At 37.5% G+C, this 23,009-nt stretch overlaps 1 protein-coding gene across 4 annotated transcripts in view; it reads right to left on the reverse strand.

Moving 5' to 3' along the window:
- Positions 1-23,009, reverse strand: part of Angpt1 (angiopoietin 1) — a 228,026-nt gene that overhangs the window by 91,887 nt on the left and 113,130 nt on the right. For all 4 annotated transcript variants that reach the window (XM_048802014.1, XM_048802012.1, XM_048802013.1 and 1 more), the window contains one exon: positions 7,779-7,934. In XM_048802014.1, the coding sequence (XP_048657971.1) occupies positions 7,779-7,934 (156 nt within the window). The remainder of the gene's footprint in view (positions 1-7,778; positions 7,935-23,009) is intronic.

Consider the following 23,009-nt stretch of genomic DNA (forward strand, 5'->3'; position numbering starts at 1 on the left):
CAGGGCTCTTTTTAAAAACATGCATCAGATCAAGCCACCTCCTGTGTTCAATGTGCCAGTGGCTTCCCTTTGCAATTAGTTACATTCCAAAGTCCTCAGCCTGGCCTATGAGGCCCTGGGATTGGGACCCCGCTTACTTCCCACATCTCACTTCCTGCCGCTCTCCTCCTTGTTTATCATACTCCAGCTCCACAGCCTTCTTCCTGTCACCTCAGCATGCCAAACTCATTGCCCCCTGTAGGGACTTTGCATCTATAGCTTTCTCTACCTGGAATTCCCATACGCAGATATCTTTTCATCATTTGAGTCTTCTTGGCCATGCTCTGTACAGTAACTCCCTCCCCTCCCCCCGCCCCTCACTGTCCATCAGGTCACTGTGTTTTATTTTCCTATGGAATCATCACTATCACAAATAATCTTGCTCATTCACTCATTTGCTGCCTTTTTTAGTATCAGGGATTGAACCCAGGGGTGTTTAACCACTGACCACTGAGCCACATCCCCAGCCCTTTTTATTTTTATTATTATTATTTTTTTTTTATTTTGAGACAAAGTCTCCCTTAGTCCTTTAGGGTCTCACTAAGTTGCTGAGACTGGCCTTGAACTTGCGATCCTCCTGTCTCAGCCTCCAGAGCCAGTGGGATTGCAAGTGTGCACCACCACACCTGCCCCCCTTAATATTTTTAAGAGTGTCTCCAGCCTTTAAATTAACATTGCCATTGAAAGAAAGGTAGAGATTGAGGGAGAATACAGAGCATGAAAGGAAGTCTCTTTGAACAGCACATTAACTTTGAAATTGGCCTCGATTATAGGCTCTTATTTGCTTTTAATTATGTTTCTTAAACAAAAAATGTAACATAAAATATGATGGTTGGCAGAGCTAGATTTTTCCAGCAGAGTGAAAGCTGACAATGAAGGAAACGAAGGGCTATAAAATCACCCTTTGCCAAACTGATGAAGTGACTTTTTGGTCACTGATGGGCAATGCCATGAAGAATCATACGACAAGGTTATTTGTTAATTTCCTCAGGGAAAGTGAACCATCAGGGTAGAGTGACAGGGAGGTTACTCCCCTGAGGAAGTTCATCCTCTGCATCACTGAGGGTGTAGCAGGCTGGCTTTCCTGCCTCCTGAGGAGAGGCAAGAGGTGAGCCGCAATTCCACAGAGTACCCTACTTCAGTGCTCAAGTGAACCCAGTCTACCCTTTAGATATGGTAACTTCCAGCCTAAAGAAACAACACAGAAAGAAAGAATAAATAAAGGACATGAAAATAAATGTTCGATCAATTTAGAATTTGAGACAAGTGTCCTAATGATCATCCTAGTTTCTTTAAACAATGTGAATCTCAAGGAAAATAAAGAAGAAGACCACCCCAAATTAAAATGGAACTCTTAAACCTTGAAAAACCAAACATCTACAAAATTTTGGGTGGAACCATTGAGAAAACAAAAGTATGGAAATTAGATAATCTTATAAAATTATTATTAATCTTTCTTATGATACAATAATACAAAATTAATACTACATAATAATTATGTATAATATTTTATATTTATATAACTTGTAATAGTTTATAATATAATAACCTTATTATATTTGAATATAAATTACATTTATAACAATACAATTTTATAATGTATTTTTAATGCAATAAATTCATTTGTTTATGAAGTTCAGTAGATAGTAATTATATCACAGATGCAGAAATTGTGGGTTGAAATAACTCTTTCAACACAGCTAAAACATATGAGGGTCAGAAGGGAAATTGGTAGTCAATTTCCAGAGTCTAAATTCTCTCACATAAGTTCATGTGACTGTAAATTACAAGAACCTTCCCACATACTAAGAAAGGTGCCTCCCTTAGTGGATAAAAATTTCTATCAATCCTGGTAACTTGAATGGCTGAGGCAGGAAGATCACAAGTTCGAAGCTAGGCTCAGCAACTTACCGAGGTTCTAAGCAACTCAATGAGACTCTGTCTCTAAATAAAATACACAAAAGGGCTAGGGATGTGGCTCAGTGGTTAAGTGCCCCTGGGTTCAATCTCTGGTACCAAAACAAACATTTATCAAAATGGTTTCTTTCAAATCACCATGAGCTCTTCTGCTTTTTGCATCCAATAGCATCAGACTTCTTTTTCCAAGCACAAACTAAATAAGCACTATGAGGCAGGAAGTGTACAAATTTCTCATGCTCCTTGGAGTAGAGAAATATATTCAGGCAATTTCTTTGACAGTCATAACATCTTTGTAGTAGCTGCTTCTCTTCAAAGTCATATTCTGATCAACCAGCTATTTGTGCATATATATTTTACCATCAACACAACCCTTTGTATATTGCTTGTGGACTTGGGTTCATTGTGTTAAAATCCAGAGACATTAAGGAACTAACATCAGTTATTATTTAACAAGCACTTACTGAAAGCCTCCTGTGTATCAGGTTCTGCTCTAAATCCTAATGACAGGGCAGTAGACAAGGACAAGATAGACAAAATCCCTGCTCTCTCAGAGTTTATTATCATTTTTTTTAGGAATTGGCTAGATTTTTCTGTACAGGGCCAAACAGTAAATATCTTAAGCTTGGCAGGCCTTAGTGTATTTAGTATATCTACTCAAGTCTGCTATTTTATCAAGAAAGTAGCCACAGGCGACATAAAACTAGATGAGTGTTGCTATGTTCAATAAAACTTTATTTAGAAAAAGAAATAGCCAGCCAAACACAAATTGTAAGCCATAGCTTACTGAGTCTTCTAGTGGCTTATCAAACACGTTTCCAGACATTGTAGAAAATTAATAACCAGGGTATTTTCTTTGGATAACCACCTAGCTAATTTATTTTACCACCATTTTGTTTAGCTAAATGTTTATTTAACTAATTCCCTCATCAAGTTAAAGGTTCAACTCAGAGAGTTGCCCTTTGAGAGTAGATATGAGACCAGATCTGTTTTTTCCCAGAGATTCATGCTCATTCAACAAACTGTGAACTGCCTCAAATTTCTAATTGTGGTCCAACACCAGGTAGGATAATTTGTGACTTCTGAGCAGCAGATGATAAAAGGGGATTAGACATTCAGAAAATTTATTAGGGAAAATACCTATGAGGGAAAATCGGGAATCAGACAAAGGAGGCCAGGAGAGCCTTCAGCCTGGAATGCAGGTCCAACCACAGAGAAGAGAGTAAAGGAAGGAAGGTCCTGTGGAAGTCACAGCCCCGAGGGCAGCTGTGAGAAAGTTCAGCAAGGGCAATGTCATGTGTCAGCAGAGTCCTACAGCTCCCAGGAGCAAAAGTAAGTATCCCTGCCACAGTGACTCATTGCCTGGAAGTGGCCACTGGGAATTGTGGTCTGTGTACCAGCACAGTGTGATGGATTTCAGAGCACGGCAGCTGGGGCCACTGGTCAATGACACCCACCCCAGTAGAATGGAAAGGTACAGTTTTATGGCTGTGAAGAAAATCTCCACAGCTAATTAATTTGACAAAAAGTTAAGAAAGGATTTAAAAATGTTTTGCCACACTAACTCAAACCCACTGACTATAAGGACTGCTTTATTTGCTGTTGTCGTCTTTGTAGGAACTATTAAAAACATCTTGCATCAAGGAACTACTCAAAATATATTTTCAAATTTGGTTCAGTTCTAACACTACAGTGACCATATAAATGACTAGAGGTGGGAGAAAACTTAGCCTGTATGTCTACAGAACTTTCCCATAGTTAACACAGCTGGAGAGCACAAAGTCCTGGGGTTACATGTGATGACGTCCCTGGCACATGGCATAAGGGTACTAGTAGGTGGAACCATAATTTTCACTGGCAGGGCGGTGACAGCATCTTTGTCATTCAGAGGAGGCATCCAGGGATGCTATTAAGTCTGCATTACCTTTGGCTTTATCAGATTTCCATCTTACCCTCTTCTTGGACCCATTTGCTGTTCTGTCACCTTAAAGAAAGAATGGAACTACAGGAGAGAGTCCGCATTGAGAAAGAGCTAGTAAAGCATGCAGATTCTGATGACAGATGGACAGACTTCAAATTCTTGCTCTAAATTTCACCATTCTTTCATCCGGGGCAAGTTGCTTCACATCTCTGTGTTTTGGTTTCCTCATCTTTAAAGAAGACGGTACGTTAGTCAGCTTTTCATCACGGTGATCAAAATACCTGACAAGAACAACTTTGAGGAGGAAAGATTTATTTTGGCTCATGGCTTCAGAGGTTCTGTCCATGGTTTGCCTATTGGCAAACGGCAAGTCAGAAAAGCCATAGTGGAAGTGTTTGGGGAAGGGTGTGGCAGGGAAAATATGCTGGGCTCATGACAGCCAGGGAACAGAGAGACTGAAAGGGGCCAGAGACAGATGTAGTGACCTACTTCTTCCAGCCATGCCCCACCTGCCTCTCATTTTCACCACCTCCCTGTATGTCCATTAAAATTATCAATCTATCAAATGGATTATTCCATTAAGGAAGTCACAGCCCTCATAAATGATCTTTTCCCTTCCAAACATTGCTGCATTGTCTGACACATGAGTTTTGGGTGACATTCCAGATCTAAACCTTAATAAAAGATTCTGTTATGTACCCCACAGGTTGTATTATTATTTTTAAATAGTGAACATATGTAAAATCACTTAAAGCAGAGACATGTGCAAATTATTTAGAGGTGAATTTTAGTGTGATTTGAGAGTTCCCCGAACTGAAATGGGCTTGAAATGGGCTTGGGGAAGAAGTGAGAAACAGAATTATATATCAGGGAGGGACATAAGTAATTCCTGAAATTAACGCCTTCATATTGCATACTTGAAAAGAGTATCTTGAAGGAGAAGAGATATTGGTATAAACAGACAATATAGTAAGTATATATTCAGCCAGACTAATGATGAAGGAAAGGGTTTGGTGTTGGTTTTCCATTCTCATCACCATGGCCAACAAGGTTACTTAGATGTGCTCATTGTAGATCCTGTATTTTTTTTTTTTTCTGATCATGATGCTTATCAAACACAGAATCTTTTTTTTTTTGGTTATTGTTACTGTCTTTATTTTAATTAGGTATATATGACAGTAGAATGCTTTTAATTCATTGTACACATTGCAGTACAACTTTACATTTCTATGGTTGTACATTATGTAGCATCATACCATATGTGCAGTCATACATGTACCTAGGGTAATAATGTCTATCTCATGCCACCATCTTTCCTACTCCCATTCCTCCTCCAAACCCCACCCTTCCCTTTGCCCCATAAAAATTCCTGCATTTTTCCCATGCCCCCCCCCCCATTATGGATCAGCATCCACTTATCAGAGAGAACATTCAGCCTTTGGTTTGGGGGATTGGCTTACTTCACTTAGGATGATATTATCCAACTCTATCCATTTACCTGCAAATGCCATAATTATATTCTCTTTTAATGCTGAGTAATATTCCATTGTGTATATATAGCACAGTTTCTTTATCCATTCATCTATAGAACCATGGCTGTACCACCTTTGTTTAAGTTGCAAATGTAGAAGGTCAGTAGAGGACTAGAAAGAAATAAGTTAATTAACTTTATAACATCATCATGTGAAAGCCAGGGCACTAAAATTTATTGGAAAGCCACTGCCATAGTTCTTGAGATAATTGAGGACCTGAAGTCAGTCTTAGGAAAAGCAACACATACCAAGCCAAGTTAGGGAAACACAGGAGCAAAACCAACTGAGGTTACCTGGTTAGCACAGAAGGATGTTTTGGTTTATAAGTGCTTATTATAAATTAATACAAGTAATTGTCTTTAAAAAGTAATTCAGAATTCCTTTTGTAAACTTGGCCCTACCTCAGGAATCCAGTAGTAAGATCTCTCAACAGAACATGTCCTAATGCAATAATTCCAATACGCATGATGGCATGGCATGGGTATATGTTTACATAGAAAAGGTTTAAAACATCACAGCTACAAATAGCATGAACAACTAGAAGACATTAAAATGAAGATGAAATGAACACATGGGTTTATTTTCACAAATTAGGACAAAGTTTAATCGATTGTCCCATTGTTATTTTTGATGGATTTGTGATTTTTGAGATTTTCAGGATTTGGCTATCTTAATATCATCCTTGATATATCTAATAAGATTTGATTGGCTTTTAATAATAACTTTAGCTGTTCCACTAAGGAGTGTTCATTATATTTTCTTAGGATTTTCTGTACAATTTTTCATAAAGTCCTTATCTCCTGCTCTTAGACACAGAACATGTTATTATCTTTTAAAACCTTATATCACATACAACTTTACAGGTTAGAGATTGAAATGCTAACAATAGGATCCCATCCCTGCCACAACTCCAACTCCTAAGTGGCAGGAGAATAAAAACAACTTAAGATGAGGGCTTGGGGAAATGAAAGAATACAACAAACCCCTGTCATGTGTGTCATTAGAGTTATAACAACTATATAAAGAAGTGAAGTGTGCAGTCAAATAGGGTATATTACATATTTCCATTTCTGAACATATGAAAACGTTTTGGAGGAGATAGCATTTTATAATAATAAGAATAAAAAAATATGGTCACATTATTTTATACCATAAGTTGTCAAAGCATATAGATCACCACACTTACTGTGACAATAAAAGATTAAGTCATGTAATTTTTTATTACAATGTGGTTTTTCCTCCCTCCATTTCCCCATAGTTAGCTGATGACACTGTGCAACAAAAATATTTTCTGAAGGCTATGTGACTTATTTCTCTAAAGCAATTGGACATTTAAGTTCTATTTGATTAGTTAATTATTAGTATCAAGAGGGATAGAAAAGAGACGAGAACATGAGAGTTTGAGCCCTGAATTCTATTCACTAGCTGTATCAGTGGGAGAAATCAATCAAACTCGCTGATTTGCCTGCTCTAAATGGTTTTAACAAGTATCCTTTGTACATGGAGTCTTATTTGTGTCATATGATCTCTATCCATACAAATGATCATGATCTTTCAATGCATGATCTGTGATGCCACTAACCCAGACAAAATAAAAAGAAATAAGGTTGTACCTTATTTTTGCATTTATTTACTTCAATTTCATTCAAAAATCAACTACGATTGATACAGAATCAGCCCCTGAGTTTCAGAATGATAACTGGAATAGCCATTTCCATGATTCAGAGGCACCATAGAGATTATTTTCTAGTCATCAAAAATGTATTTGCCCTTTGCTGTAAACTGTAAGGTTGGTTTTGTGGCAGTAATAATTAAAAGCATCCTTAGATTTTACCCTTTTGTACTCAAATAAGTATGTCATTGACCCTAATGGGAGGATATATCTGTAAATATATATACACTCCTGATCAGTTCATTTGAGGTTTTCCTTTCAATCCAATAAATGCACAAAACCTCTGCAGATGCCATTACAGCTAGAGAAGCATTACCAGTGTTAAATGAGACAGTTCCTAAAAGCATATCAAAGGCACTGATTTGTCTGAAATGGTTAGTTTGTTCCACTCATATCCTATCACAATTGGTAGCTGCAGTGTTTATTTGAACTTAAACACTGATTAGGTCTTTTACTATCCCTATTTTTGCAAGCACACACAAAGCTAAATATACCAATCCTCATTAAGTCCAAAGAAACATGCATAGCATGTCAAGCAGTCATTGTTGTTATTACCAATAAACAAAAATGCATATGCTTCCCCAATCTCTGTGCTGAAATGTGCTCTGTGTTTACCAAGCAAGCTAAAGGATAGGGGGGTAAAAAAAAAAAAAAAACCCTCTGGATGAGTGTGTGGACTCCAGCCCAGGGTATGTACCTGGGTCTCAACATCTGTCAGCTTTCTGGTCTGCTCTGCAGTCTGAGTCAGGAGGCTGGTTCCTATCTCGAGCATGGTGGCTGTGTGGTTCTGAACTGCATTCTGCTGTATCTGGGCCATCTCCGACTTCATATTTTCCACGATGTAATTCTCAAGCTGCAAGAGATAAAGGACAAAGTATACTAGATTATAAGCAAAGTTTCCCAGTTGGGGCATGTAATATTTACAATGACAAAACAAGACACAGCTGGCAAACTGGCCATCTGGCAGGGATGTTCTGTGTGTCTGGGAGCTGGAGAAAAAGGAAGCAGAGCACACAGGAATCCAATTGCTAACAAACTCCTAATATACTGATAAATATAAATAATAATCACAATCATAATGGAAATATGCACTTGAACTGTGATTTCCTATTATTGACATGATCTCATTTAACCCTCACAGCAAAGATGTAAACTAGGCACAACAGGCCTCCTTATTCTTTTTATTTTATAGCTGAGGAAACCAAATCAGAGAGAGAACGGGATGGATGAACCCCAGGTCACCCAGATTAGCAAATAGTTTCAGTCTAAATCTTAGTGCTCTGGTCTTCTAGTTATACCATGCTGCCCACTCATCTCAGAGAAATTCAGTCTTCCCCTTCCATTTTTGTAATGATAAATAAAATATCCTACTTCCCTGGGGAAATGGACTAGGAGAGGGAGGAAAGTATATTCCCAAAATGAAAGCCTTTAAGGAATATTAAAACATAGGCAAAGATGTGTCAAATGAGCTGAAGATCCCTAGAGTGAGCTATAATCATTTTCTGTGCTCTTTTGCAAGCTCAAAAATAGGCACTGAAAGTATAGCCCATAAAGCAGCATTTGCCCTACTTGCCTGGGGTAAAATTGGTTCCTTTATGATGCCATCTAAGAGTACACTAAAGTTGTAAAATAAATGGTACCACAGGGGCCAAAGGAATGATTAAGTGAATTACTACAAGGGATCTTGTTAGGCACCTGGGAGAATAAAGTTGAGCACATGCAGGGTTTGAAAAATGCAGAAGTCTGTATCTCCCTGTCAGTACACTTCACTCTCCCCCACCACTGCATGGCGACTGCATTTTATTACCAAATTACACATATGGGGAAATTGCATCCCAGAGAAGTCAGGTCCAAGGCCACACACCACAAAAACAGCCAGACTTGGACCTGAGTGCCGAAGTCCTTAACTCATACCAACACTTTTAACCACTTGATAGCTCTGCCAAGTCGTGCTTAGTGAGCCGGGTTCCAAATCATTAACAGCTACGTGATTTTTTACTGATTTAGTGAACCATAATACATCCACTATTTTATAATCCATAGTAACATTATTATCATGTAATAAATACAATCTAAATGTAAATTCCCCTTTGCGAAATTTTGGCAGTTCACTTTCTAACATCATCTCTCGCTTACTTCTATTTATCAAATATTAATCTGCCCCAACCTAAAAAAAATGGAAGCTTCGTATGAAGCTCATATTGTGATACAAAATTGATCAGAAGAAATATCTGAAAATTATCTTAACAAAATGGAAGATCTCTAAACCAAATCTTGACTTCATTCCAATTGAATGAACATACGTAAGCAACATGGGAAGGGTAGAAGAATGAGGGTCGGTCAGAGTAGTAAACATCTATCATTTAGATTCCACATCCCTGTATCCTTTTTCCTAGAGACATCCCTTAACATCTTTAAGGGAAATTATCATTTTTTCTTTTTTCAAAGCAGATGCTTTGGGTAGAGTTGATCCACTCTAACTTTAGAAGAGGGTACATATTTAAGTCTGGCAAAACACAATGTTCTACTCTTACTTAGCAAGTGTGGGTTGTCCAGGAATGGAAAGATATTGTAAGCAAGGCCATTAAATCTTGGTTCTGGCATTTTGTCAAACTAGTTTACACAAGAACTTCCTCTTCCTCTGTGGTTAATAGCTGGTAACATAGATGCTTGATGATGCCCAATTTTGCCACCATAAAAACTAAAGCAAGCCTAAGAATGAAGACAATCCAGAAAAAAAAAATAATGAGAAATAGATGATAGATAGTGACCCAGGTGTGATATAGATAACAGGATATCTTTCAAGCACCTGCATCCAGCCATGATGTTTCTAGTCAGGTCTTCCCTTGGACTTGGAGTTGTAAATTGTGTAATCTAAATCTCCCCTGAACCGCCAAGTCTTGCATTTCCTTCAGTCAAATTTATTTATGTCTTCAACACTGACAAACAAACCAAAAGAATTTTGACTGCTGTATTCAATAGCTGCTTAGCAAAAGAAGCCTCAGGCAGCTAGACATTTGCTGTATGTTCCTTGCTTATTCAGAGAATTTAGGGCTATTTATAAATATGTATATCCTAAGAAATGGTAGACAAGTTTCCATTGAGAAGATGAACCCTGCCATTTACAGTAGACATTTATCAATTACATTGTTCTGCAGCAGGACAGCTAAGCACTGTCCTTTAATAAATAAAAGTGTCACAGTGAATTTAACCTCACATATCCACGTTACAGCTGCTTTACAGATGAAACAGGCTTAGAAACCACTAAACAACTTGCTCAACAAGAAGCAGGAACTCAACCTCCAAGTTCAAAACCCACTTTCTTAACAACTGACTTACTTAGCCAAGCATCACCTAATTGTGCATTTTATTACATAGCTCCTAACTTTCAGTGTTTGCTAAAACTACACGGGAGCACGTGAGGAGATGTTCAGAATGCATTCAGAGGTACCTACCGTATGCTATACGTTTTTAGGGGCATATACTAGGATAGCATGTATTTAGGACAGCTTTCCAAAAATAATTCTGATTCAGCCAAAGGATAAATGCTTTTCAAAATGTGGATCATAGAACAACTTCCTATATGAGAACTGTTTGTGAAATGAGTAGTTTTTTGCCAGAATGTAAATTAGCAGGGTTGCTAAGCACATTTCACCTGATCCATATATATAAACAAGGTTTTTTCAATGAAGACAACAATGTTCAATTTACATCCTAGTACAACCTTCCTGTTTTGTTCACAAAAGGATAAAACTTCTTTAGCACTTATTTAGACCATCAGACTTAACCGTGATGTGTCAGATTTCCTGCTGAAAATAAAATTTCAAAATTATAATTTGATTTTTATGCAGATTTCCCTCCTGAGAAAGAATTTGCTAATCAGTGAGCTCCAATGCATAATTTACTTGACAATTATACATCAATTTTTTTTATGCAGTCAGTTGCCAGAGGTCAACATGTTCTGGGTATAAAAACAATCATAAGTCCCCAGCTTCCCAGAGGACACCGTCTGGCATAAGGCGACTACAGCAAGCAACAGTTGCTTTTCAATCCCTGTGACCTGTCAGCTGTTGACCATTCAGTACCACTGTGCTTTTCTTTATAACTATAAAAGTTAAAATAAGCAAAGGAAAATAGCTGTTTCATGTACACATTGATCAAACCACAAAGAGCTTCCCAGTCTGCTGATCCTGTTGTGGAAATAAAGTAGGTCTCCAACCAATCCTAAAATTCTCATTGAAGCTGCCATGAATATAACTCTAGTTAATTATTTTCTAATCAAATGGGGCTGCTTTCTCTAGGAGTACCTGCCTTTTAATGCAAAAGGTAATGGCACACTTAAGTAGCAAGAACCAGATGTAGTTGATTTAAAGGCTGAGCGGGGAGGCAGAAGTCAAATATACAATGTGTGATTAATAAGGAGGGTTGCTTTCATCTTATCTCTAGACATTCCTCTGTAGATGTATAACTGTGAAACCCAACTTGACAGTACCATACCAGCCAGGTCCAGGAAAGATTTGTAACAAATTTGATTGTATTTGTGTATTCCCTAGTGATTTAAAAAATATGTTTGCTGAAAATACGGCTACCTCAAACATCTAATAGGTGTATTTGAAGCTTAGACATTGCTGACCACAAGAGCTGAAGGAGTTAGAAAGTGGGAGGCTTTGAAGCTGAATCATAAAATTTTTTGACAATATTGCTCTGCTCAGTGTCTCACTCCAGAGTTTTATCAGGTATTGGCTAAAGACTCAGAAGGAGATGTAGCATGTGGTTTTAAATGAGATGAAATGATGATTTTTAAGAAAGGAGGTAGTATCACCTCTGTGAAGTGAATGGCTGTTTGCAGAGAGCTTTCCTACACATAATCTGACTTGATGCTCCCACCAGATCTACAAAGGGAGTACTGAGTCCATTATAGTTCAAGAATCAGAGGTCTTATATAACTTGAGATCATGTCTCAGGACATGGTTCCTGCTCTGTTGTTGGACTGGTTGACTGGTGCATTAGCTGAATAATTGGGTGATTTAATTTGTAGTCAGCTCTTGAGAATTCATCTACTTATTCCTTTGAGAGAAACAGGCAATGTCAGAAAGTGATCACCTTCACGCTTCTGGGCTACACAGGTGGATGCGAAGTCAGATGAAGGGCCCAGACCCAGGCATGTGGAGAGTTCACTCTGCTGCACTATTAATACAAAGAATCCTCTTTTTTTTAAGTTGTCTTAAGAGGACATTTTTCTTAGCAATGTAAATTTATTTGTTTCTTATAAACAGCACAAAATATAACAAAGGGTGAGGACACACTAAGCCTCTACTAAGGCTAAATGGGTACCAGGACTTGCAAATATGTAGTTTGTTGAATCTTTACAACAATCTAGGTGCTATAAATATTGATTTCTTCATTTCACTAATATGGAAATGGAGACTCAGAGAAGATAAGTCAATTGTCTAAGATCCCACAGCAAGTGGGTGGCGGAGCTGGTATGTGCTTTGAAAGAGGCCAGATTGCTGAGCAAGTTGTACTTCATCCAAAAAAGAAAATCACCGGTAAAATACCAGCAAACTGCCACCAATATTACAGGCTTATTCTGACAGCAGACAGTATTCAGACAGAATATGAAAAGTGAAAGTGATAGAAACAACAAGGTGAAATTGTTTCAAAGATAATGTTTAAGTTGTTTAGACATTTGTACACTGATGGATGACATAATATCCTGCAAAATGTTTTAGGTAGTGAGAAAGCAAATATCCCATTGACAATGTGACATGCAATATTATAAAATAGAAAAAAGAGTTTTTAAGAAATCAAGATTATCAATCATTTGTAGTTCACTCCTAAATCACTTGTCTCTTGTCTTTTGCTGAATGACTACTAGAGAATAACAAAAAAGATTTTGGGGGAGCTCTCTTACTAGGTTCTCAAAATCCTTTGTGTTTCATGTTCATAGATGGAGACTGTCAGACTATGACATGGCCTGCAGGTGAAATATATTCTCTGTCACTTCACTCGAAGAGAATACTTCAAGGAATCTCTCAAACCAGAGCATGTCTGAATACACAAAGAATATAATTTCTCCATGTAATTCTTAAGAAAATAACATTTTAAACCCTATAAAAATTGACAAAGGCATTGTTGGCTTAAAATATGTCATAGATTAAGTAGACCCTCACTGAATGTTGGTGCATGTGGTATTACTCAGGTATGGCAAAATCACTATGAAATAAAGTAAAAGGTTAAATATGGAAAAACAATAAAAAGGTAAAACAATGCAAAAAATGCCTTACATGTTGATGGTTTTATCTAATATCATTGTTTCATAAATCAGTAGTAATATTGAAAATGCAACTCTACCTGGGTTTATGACCTTATAAAAAGAGATGGCTGAGGCCAAGTACATTATTTGCAGGAATTTCTATTCTTAGATCTCCAATATACTGTTTCTTTTACCAAATGGAAAAGTATAAGTGTCTTTTTAGACAATAGATCTAGTTAGCTAACATTTGAAACAGTTTCAGTGCTGGTGTCCATGAAATGGATCTCATTTCTCTTTTTGGTACCTGAAGCCATTAGTAGGAGAGAGAGAGCTAAAAGAGACATTCAAAGTTATAAATGCCAAGAATTTCATTTTATAGACATAGTGATTGAGGTTCAGAGAGGTTATAGAAAGCAAGGTGAAACAGCTAATTAATGCCAGATGCCAGGCTGTGGCCACTCAGAGTGTGGAAACTCAGACTCACAGCAGCAGGCTGAGCCAACGGAAAGCTGCCAATACTGTTGGCCAGCCTTGCATTTCTTATCCAATTCCCTGGTGCCTGCTACTTGCTTAATTTCTACTGGCTCCTGATTTGGAGATCCCCTTTCACAATACCAGTTCATGCTTCATCAGTTTTAGGGACCCAGATTTCCCTCTCTGGACTCAGCTTACTAGCATTAATACCTCTAGCTGCCCCTCAGTCACTGAGTTTCAGAAACCCCTTGATTTCATTCTTTTTTCATATGCATCACTCCAACAAGTGGCAAAAAGCATGACCAAACTCCTAAGTTATTCCAGGCTTTCTACACCCCATGTAGGCTCAGTGTAATCTAGGCATGCATGTAAGAAATGCACACTGTGACCTGAGCCTGGTGCCAGATACTACACGATCAAGACGTTTTGAGTTTACTAGGAAATAGCTGTGCACCAATGGATGGATCATCTTACTAGAGTAGGTGAATGTGATGGAGTATACCTCCAACTGTCTATATTTCTTTCCATATTCTTTTCTCTGCTGAATAGGGAAACACTCACAATTACTGATGTTAAAAATGTGAGCAGACATTGGTTTTATCACCTACATACGCGTCCCAGCAACACCTCTGCTGAAGCATAAGGAGAAACTGTGAAGGGCATCCCAGAATTTCCTAGATGAACAAACTCCCTTGCAATCATTTTTCTTGGCCATGACTCTTTCAAGATGACATTTTTGTGGCTGCTGAAAGTTGCCAGAGTCATACGCAGTGCCCTAGAGCTGGGCGAAGACCCAGAAAAGTCATTCTCTCTTTGTATAAACAAATGAAAGGTTGCCAGTGCCAAAACATATTTTACTAGCCTGGCATCTCTCTTCTATATCCACCTTCTCACACCAGGAAAGTGTAACCATCATGAACTCTTAAGAACATTTCTTTCTGTTCAATTTTTCTCTTTGCATAATTTTAAAGGTGGATGATATAGGAAAAGTACATTCAGCCAGGAGTCAGGATATAGATAATGCAGGAATAATCATAGATTTACACCATGAACTTGAGTAAATCATTTACATAAGGTTGGTCTAAAGTCTTCATCCATGAAATAAAAGAGACTGGGTTAGATTATTTCTAAGAACTCTTAAAGCTTTCAAATTCCTTGATTTGAAACTTCCTTTATTAAGTAATATAGGCTATAAGATTTAAATCTTAAATTTTTATAGAAAATTGAAATATGAACGTATATAACATACATATCCTTAATGGCAGTAAGGAAACATTGATACCAAAAACACAATAGAAAAGTCCTGGCTCAAGTCTCTAAAGCAGGCACATCTGTTTTAAGATAAAGAGCTAGCATCTGTGAATCGCTTCATTCCAGGCACCATTCTGTCAAAAATATATTCTTCATCTTTCTTCAGTCTTCTTTCCATGTTTCTTTTCTCCATGAATATCACCACTGCCACCTATACATTCATCCAAGTCATAGGGAGTCATCTTGACAATTCTTCTAGAACCTTCCTTTCCTGCATCCAATCAACACCAGATTGGGTTGCTTCTACTTCTTGAGGTTTGCCTAGGTCTCTTCCTCTGCCTTTCCCCCTCTTTCAACCATATTCCTTTATCCTCACAGCCAATGACTAAGGTCAGACTCATAACTTTTCTTTTTGGATTTGTTAATGGCCCCATAACTGGTCTCCTGACTCCTGCCTTGCTCCCTCCAACCCCTCATCCATAACCTAGCTAGAGGGATCTATCTAAAATACAAACTTGGCCTTCTTATCCCATTTTTAAAACTTTTCCAGTGGTTTCCACTACCTGTGCTTCAAGACATAATCCCTTAATTAGCATAGAAAATTCTTGGCAACCTGTACTCTGCTTCTCTACTCTGTGCTCTAGAAACACCAAATTCCCAAGTTATTTGTATTTAGCCAAAAACGAATTGCTAATTGCTAATTGCTCAGTACTCATTTTATACATGACTTTGCTCTGATGAAAATGTTTCTTGCCCACCTTATTCTCCCTTTTCTGGGGCTAAGTTCTGTTTTTAAAAACTTAGTTCAAGCTTCCTCCTGTCAGAAGCCTTTTATGAATCCTCTCTCTGCAATGCCTTTCTTCTGTATTCTAGAACATCCTGTGCCTCTTTTTATTTTTTTTTCTTCTTTTATAACCGCATTGCCTATCACTTCAGTCCACCATTAGTTCTTTTAGGGTGAACACTGTCCATTCAACTTGGCACCCCGTCCTCCACGGAAAATCTAATTAAGCTTCTCCAGAGACCCCCTACCATAACTGTTCTTAGACTATCAACAAGAACTTCTGCAACAGGGTTTATAGGCCTGAGGTGTACTGCAGAGGCAGGATGCAATAAGAAATACTAAACTGAGGCCTCCTCAGAGGCCTTTGCATTTCAGATCCTGTGGAGCAAGCAGGCAGGAGGGAAGAGGAGGAGAATTCTCCCTGTCCTGGCCCTTGATTTTGTATCCAGACCCAGGTTCCACTGTTCTGGAAAAAGCTACTTTTATGTGAACTTCTACAGACTGTGAGCCTCTGAGCCCCTCCCATTACACACTGGGTATAAAGTTCTAAAGTTTTCTGAACTTGGGGTTCAGAGGGGTGATTTGATAGAGGCGAAAAGCCCCCCTTTTGGAACCTGACTGCAGCCAGTAAACCTACTTCCTGCTATTCCTTGGTGTCGAGCCTGGTCTGTCCTACTTCACTATCACTGCCTGGCACATAGTGGGTCCTCAATACAAACTAGATAAATAAACTAATGCATAAAGTAGTGCGTTTTTACATGAAAATACCAATAATCTCCAATTGATTTTGTAAATAAGAAATATCATAATAGCAATTATTACCAATCCAATGGCAATGAGACTATACAAATGGTACAAAAGTACCTAGGCCTAAATCAAGTATCCTCACATTTTGGATCATATAATGTCATTGTCTTACTGTGATCTTCTCCATTTCTCTTCTCAATCGTCTCAATGTAGAGAAAGTCTTTAAATTAAGTGAAATTCAGGGAAAACATGCAAAACTAACTGTGTAGTAATCACTGCACCATACAGAAAAAGCAAAAGAATGAGTAAAACTCAACCCTGTTGGTCAAAACTAATTTTAACGTAAGTGTCTTGCATTTGGAATGAAGGTACAAATGTCCATCCTGCCTGATGGGATAGGATAAAAGAAGGAATCACCCTCTAAATGAAGGACTCAAGGAAGTCTTCCCAGAGGCAGTCCCAAATGTGTATGGAAGAGAGGGCAAATACTTCTTATGTCTCCCTTAATATCAAAAAATTAGGCCTGGGAAACTTGGGGGGGGTGGGGGGGTAAGAAAGGACAATTAAAAAGGACCCAAGGAACTGCACTAGCTTGGACAAGATGGTTGTGCCCTCCTGGAATGTGTTTCTCAGGAAATCAAAAGATAACTCAGTCAGAAGCAAGGGCATATCACTGAGACCACACACAGAGGGCAAAGGCATGATGATGTTGATGTCTTAATATGAGATCCACGTACAAAGTTCAAGAAAATAATTTCTGTGCACTTTACTGTATTTCTAAACATACCAAGCATAAAGTTCAATTGTTTAATAATATATATAAGCTTGCACGCTGTTTATGTATATATGCATGCATATATACCCCATACCTACATATGCATATATGTGTGATAACCCCAGATTCCCAACCTAGGAGGGGCAGGTGACACATCCATATTTTGTGGATCTCTTGATTTCATTGCAGTTTATTAAAAATCCTCATTTTTTCTGAACAGTTTTTTTGAACAACTACATACAATAATATTTAATTACTGTAGAAACTGCCTACTTAAATATCATGGGAAGCTCCAGTATTCTGCCTAACAACCTAGAAATCTTATTCCCAAATTCCAACTTTAAATTTTGATGACAGAAAAATGGAAGAATCACAAAGCAACTTGATAGACACTGTTTTTATAACAATAAAAATGATCTTTTAAAACCAAACAAGATATTATTTCAAACAGAAAATTGTAACGATGCCTGCCTCTCATTTAAAACTTTTCAGCTTCTTGCTTATCTTGCTTATGCAACTTAACCTGGTGCATGCCACTCAAAATATATTCTGGTTCACTTAAAAAAAGTTCTGACATTTGAACTACAGACCACCCTAGCAGACAGTAGGTTGTGGGGATCCATGGGATAGAAGAGACTCTCTGTGGGATAATTTGTCTAAGAAGCATCTTCTGCAAACTACATTTTTCCCTCCAATAACAAATGACAATGATGCAAACAAATAGCATATGATGGGAGCTTTTAAAGGAAACTTTCTGTATTAAATAAAACACTGCAGGACGGATTGTAAAATTCAAATACTCAGCAGATGAAGAAAGATACTTAATAAAAGAATTTCAAAAGCCTTAATAATTAAGGGATTTGTAGATTTTTCAGTAATATCATTACTAGGTAAAACATTGCCATCAGTTTAACCTGGTATTTCACATGAAATTGTTACCATGCCTTCCTTGAACTTGCAAGACATCAGCACTTAAAATCCAATATTATTCTTAAAAAAAAAAAAAAAAACTCCGTTTAACATGCAGACTTTAGGGCTGTTTCCTTGCCCTTCATGAAAAGAAGAATCTTTTCTTGAAATAAAGCTCTATTTGTCATCTTTCTCTTCTATGATATCTCTTAGGTTTACAGGAATTTGAAATTTATTTCTTCTGCTTAAGCACACAAAACAAATAGCAAAAATGTATGTGTGTGTGTGTGTGTGTTTGTGTGTGTGCGTGCATGCTCGTGTACATGCATGCATGCTCTTTCTCTTACAATATGGGATTACTCAGTAGAATGTACAATATGTACAGGCATAAAACTATCAGTGTCATTGTATGATAAACATTCAATGCATTATGTGTGAGGTCCAGTGAATTTTTCCCGAACAATATTCTTGAGTAGTTCTTACTTGAATTACCCTTGGCAGAATTACTAGGAAGGAAATAGTCATTCAAAGCTTAAGAAAGGGATCATGATTGCTCACATCTCATAAATGAGACAAAATCCCTAATGAGACAAAATCACTTTGTTCACAGTGCTTTAAATTGTTTCTTCTTCCACCACAACCATTGTTTCTTCTTCCACCACGAGCTCCTGGTGTCCTGGTGATACTTGATACACCTCACATGTTATTGGACAGGAGTGCAAGTTACCATTGTCGTGAATTAGTCTCTCTGAAAGTTAACTACCTACCATAGGAGAATAAAGCCAAGCATGAGCAACTGCAAACACCTGCTCCCATTACTCCATGTGCTGCCAGAGTACTATCACTCTAGAAAATTTTATGCTTTCTGTAAAAGTCAGTTTTAAAGACTCATTAAACTAGTTTGGGAGTGGTAGGTCATCTCCCAGAGTTCTTCCTGATTTAGTTCCCATCCTCAACAAGCTGTAAGCAATTGAAAAACCTTACATTCTTCATTAATATTTATACGATTGTTTTAATTCATTGTAACATCTAAATCCTGGATTCTTAGAAACAATTTTTAAATCACATAAAATTAATAATACATTAATATGGTGCTACCACATACATGGAACAGATGTCACACTTTGACACATGTGCTTTAGATAGGTATATACCCTCAATGATATGCCATTCTATCTTAGTGTGTTTCCACATTTACAAAAACATTACCTTATGACATGGCTTCAGCTCTGTTATTTTAAACTGATATTATATTTTTGAGATTTAAACATATTAGCAGTGTGGCTTTATTATGAATTTCACAAGTTAGGTTTAGGAAGTCTAAAAACTTATAAAATATTCTTGTACCCTAAGTCCTGACTTTCTCTGGAGAAGAGTACAAAGTCTATCAGACTCTTGCTATCCTAAATTCTAGCTCAGATGCAAGAAGGAACCGATTATTTCTCAGACTCTCACAAAACCCCGGGGGGGTTCTTCACTAAGGAGCTGAAAGAAAGCTGTGTGATGAATCTCCCCCCATTTAAAGGCTGTATCTCAAGAATTCAAATGAATAATTTTTTATTTTTGGCAAATAGCTATTTCCCAGAGAGAGCAATTAGGGGGTTGAGAAAGAAAAGGAAACAAGTTACCAGAACTAAAAATTGATTCTATAGTTCTTCTCAAACATAAATTACTACACTAAGAGTTTAAAATAACCAAGACCACAGTTACAAAGATAGCCCTCCCAACTTCTTAGGCAGCCTTCCATTGAAAAGACTCTGTAGTCCAGATTTTAAGGTACAAAATGACTAAAAAATGCTAGTTTTCCACGGCTTAAAAAAAAAACCCTTCTGCTCAACATAATAAGCAGTATACAACATGATATATTTAGTATGTTCTCAATTATGGTAAGTGTATACAGGCCCACATTTATGTGCCATGGAAAAAGAAACACTGAATTGTGAACAGTGCCTATCTCTGGCTGATGGAAGTACAGGTGAATTATATTTTCTCCTTGAAATGGTTCGGCATTTTTCACTGTAAGAAAGTGAGAATTTAATTTTTTTATTAATAAAAAAAGAACGAGAGAAAGAAATGTGCTTAGAGTGCATTCATTCGTGGTGGGAAAGTTATGAACATCTGGCAGAGTTTAGGGGTGGGCCTAGGCAGAACAATTCCAGAAAATGGTTGCTATTGTCCCTAGATGTAACCCACTAACCCAGAAGTTTCCCTCCTCTCTTGCCACCTTTCAACATCCCCCATGGCAATACCTGGACTTCATGGAAGTAAAAAAAAAAAAAAAAAAAATAGCAGAATCAGCTACAGGTGGTGTCTACCAAAGGGGAAGCTGCCATTGTTTACTGAACCCTTCCTGTGGGTCAGTCAATGAACTAAGGTTTTAGATGCAGATGGAATATGTGTAGTAGGTATGGTTACCATATCAGAAGCAGGAGAAGGCAGAAGTTCTGAGAAGTCAAGTCCTGGGGTGAAAGGCATGGAAACCAAACATCGGAGTTAGTGTTCCAACTCAAGTCTCTCTGAAGTCCCTCTCATTCTCTTTTCACTTCAATTGGCCCTAGCTCCTTGGTTAATGCAAAGATCACAAATAGGCCCTTTCCTGCCCCAATGTGTCCACTGACATGTTTCCTTGAGCTAGCACTAATGTTTGTTTTTCTTGTTTTCCTTCCTTCCCTCCCTCCTTCCCTCCCTCCCTCCCTTCCTTCTTTCCTTCTTTTCTTCTCTTCTCTCCACCCCCTTTAACACAGGGCTTTGCCATGTTGTCAGGATCCTAAAGGCATCTTCTTGTCACCAGTTGGGGACAAGAAATAAAGACACCTAATAATTGATTATCAGCATCTAACTGTTTTTTTTTTTTTTAAAGCCTTCATTATACTGGTTTTTCGTTCCAAAATCAATGAAAAATTTATTTCTCTCTCATGCTTAGGAATACTGAAAGACTGATTAGATCAGTGTACACTGGGACCTTCGAGACCTTCCTAACCCAGCATAAATATGTAATGTAATTATTTTATATGACAAGCTGACTTATTCTTTCCTCACCACCATAGCAATATGCTATTTATAGGCACATTAATTACCCTTGTTGAAAAGCATTAGTGCTTTCTTTCATTTGTTCAATCAGAACAGGGATAACATCTTCATTAGTCACAGGGATTAGTATCATGCTTGTTCTTCAGTTCATTACACCATCACCCTTTCAAATAAACATAAATGTTAAATTAAAATGTCTGATAATCATATATTCACTTATATCCGTATAAAACTTATTCTTAGCTAATGGTTTCTAAGAAGCTGCTTTTTTAAATACTTAACCAACAAAATTGAATCAATTCTATTTAAATAAGCTTTGTTCTTTAGAAATAATATTTCGTTCACTAAATTAATGCATACTAAACCATATCTGAATTCAGACTGCTAAAATAAAATAATTTTTGGTTGAAAGTTTTGAGTTGTTAATAGCAAATTATATTTATAGAGGAATATACTTACAGAAATTTGAATATTACATATATACATGTATTATACATATATATGTATATATACAATCATACTTTGTATATATATAATCAAGATTCTATTACATATATATGTGTATATCTGTAGTATACATGTGTATATATGTAGCATGTGTATTATTTTCTTATATGAGATAAACACAGTTCAATGCACATACACTAAGAAACTTTTGTACAGTTTCCATGTCAGCAGGCCTGGTGGTGTGGAGATATAAAGATGCAAGACATACACTTCTGGCCTAGTTCTGAAAAAGACAAGTACATGCACAGATAGGATCCTTACGAGGTGGTACCATTAGCACAGAGATATCCTGTATAAAATGTTGAAACATACGCCCAAATTCGTGAAATCCACAACACTTTCATTCCACACACTCATAGAGAAGAAGTCAGTTTGGTAGTGTTCTCCATCAGCATGACCAAGCACAGACATAATTTGGGGGAATTCTGTTCTTCAGTAGCCTCATTTCAGTCCTTCGGCCTTCCCACACAGAACTGGGTGCACTCAGCATTGACAGCTTCATCAGGAACTTCTTTTATATTGAAAATATATCGTTTTCATGATGTTCAGAAATCCATGGACCTAAACACTATAGATCCTTGGAAGTCACTGAGGCCTTGACCATTAACTACTTGAAACCAAGGGTTCTCATCACAGCATGAGATGTGTTAAATATAAAAGTCTGGGAAGCTTGCTGGAAAACCACCATTATATCAAGAAAATCAGACACTGTTTTTTTTTTTTTCACACTTCCCACAACTTTATAATCTGAGAAAAATGGAGGGTCAAATAAATAATTTCCCTGATGACACACAGTTCAATGGGACTCACAGCAGAACGTCTTACCCATGATGGAGTTAATACACACCATGCCTATCAGCCCAGTTGCAAGAGTTTCTCACATCAAAAGTCAAGAATCTTGATGGTCTCCTGATTTCTTCCCAAGTGAGGAACAGGCCTTGGAGAACTCTCACAGGCAGGTGGCATCCTGCAGCTTGCAGGGCTATCTTTAGCATGGTGTTGTAGAGAGATCCCAGAGCGTGCCATCAGGGGATCCCAGTGATTTTTTTTTTCCCACTTATCAGTCATATGAACTTTAAGGCTTTTTTACATCTGTGAGATCAATATTTCTCATCAGGAATATCATCATTCCAATTATACCTGCCCTAACCATCTCAAAAGTTTGATGTAAAGATCAAAAAGAAATAATGTGTGT

This window comes from Marmota marmota, unplaced genomic scaffold, assembly GCF_001458135.2.
Source record: "Marmota marmota marmota unplaced genomic scaffold, marMar, whole genome shotgun sequence".
NCBI lineage: Eukaryota > Metazoa > Chordata > Mammalia > Rodentia > Sciuridae > Marmota > Marmota marmota.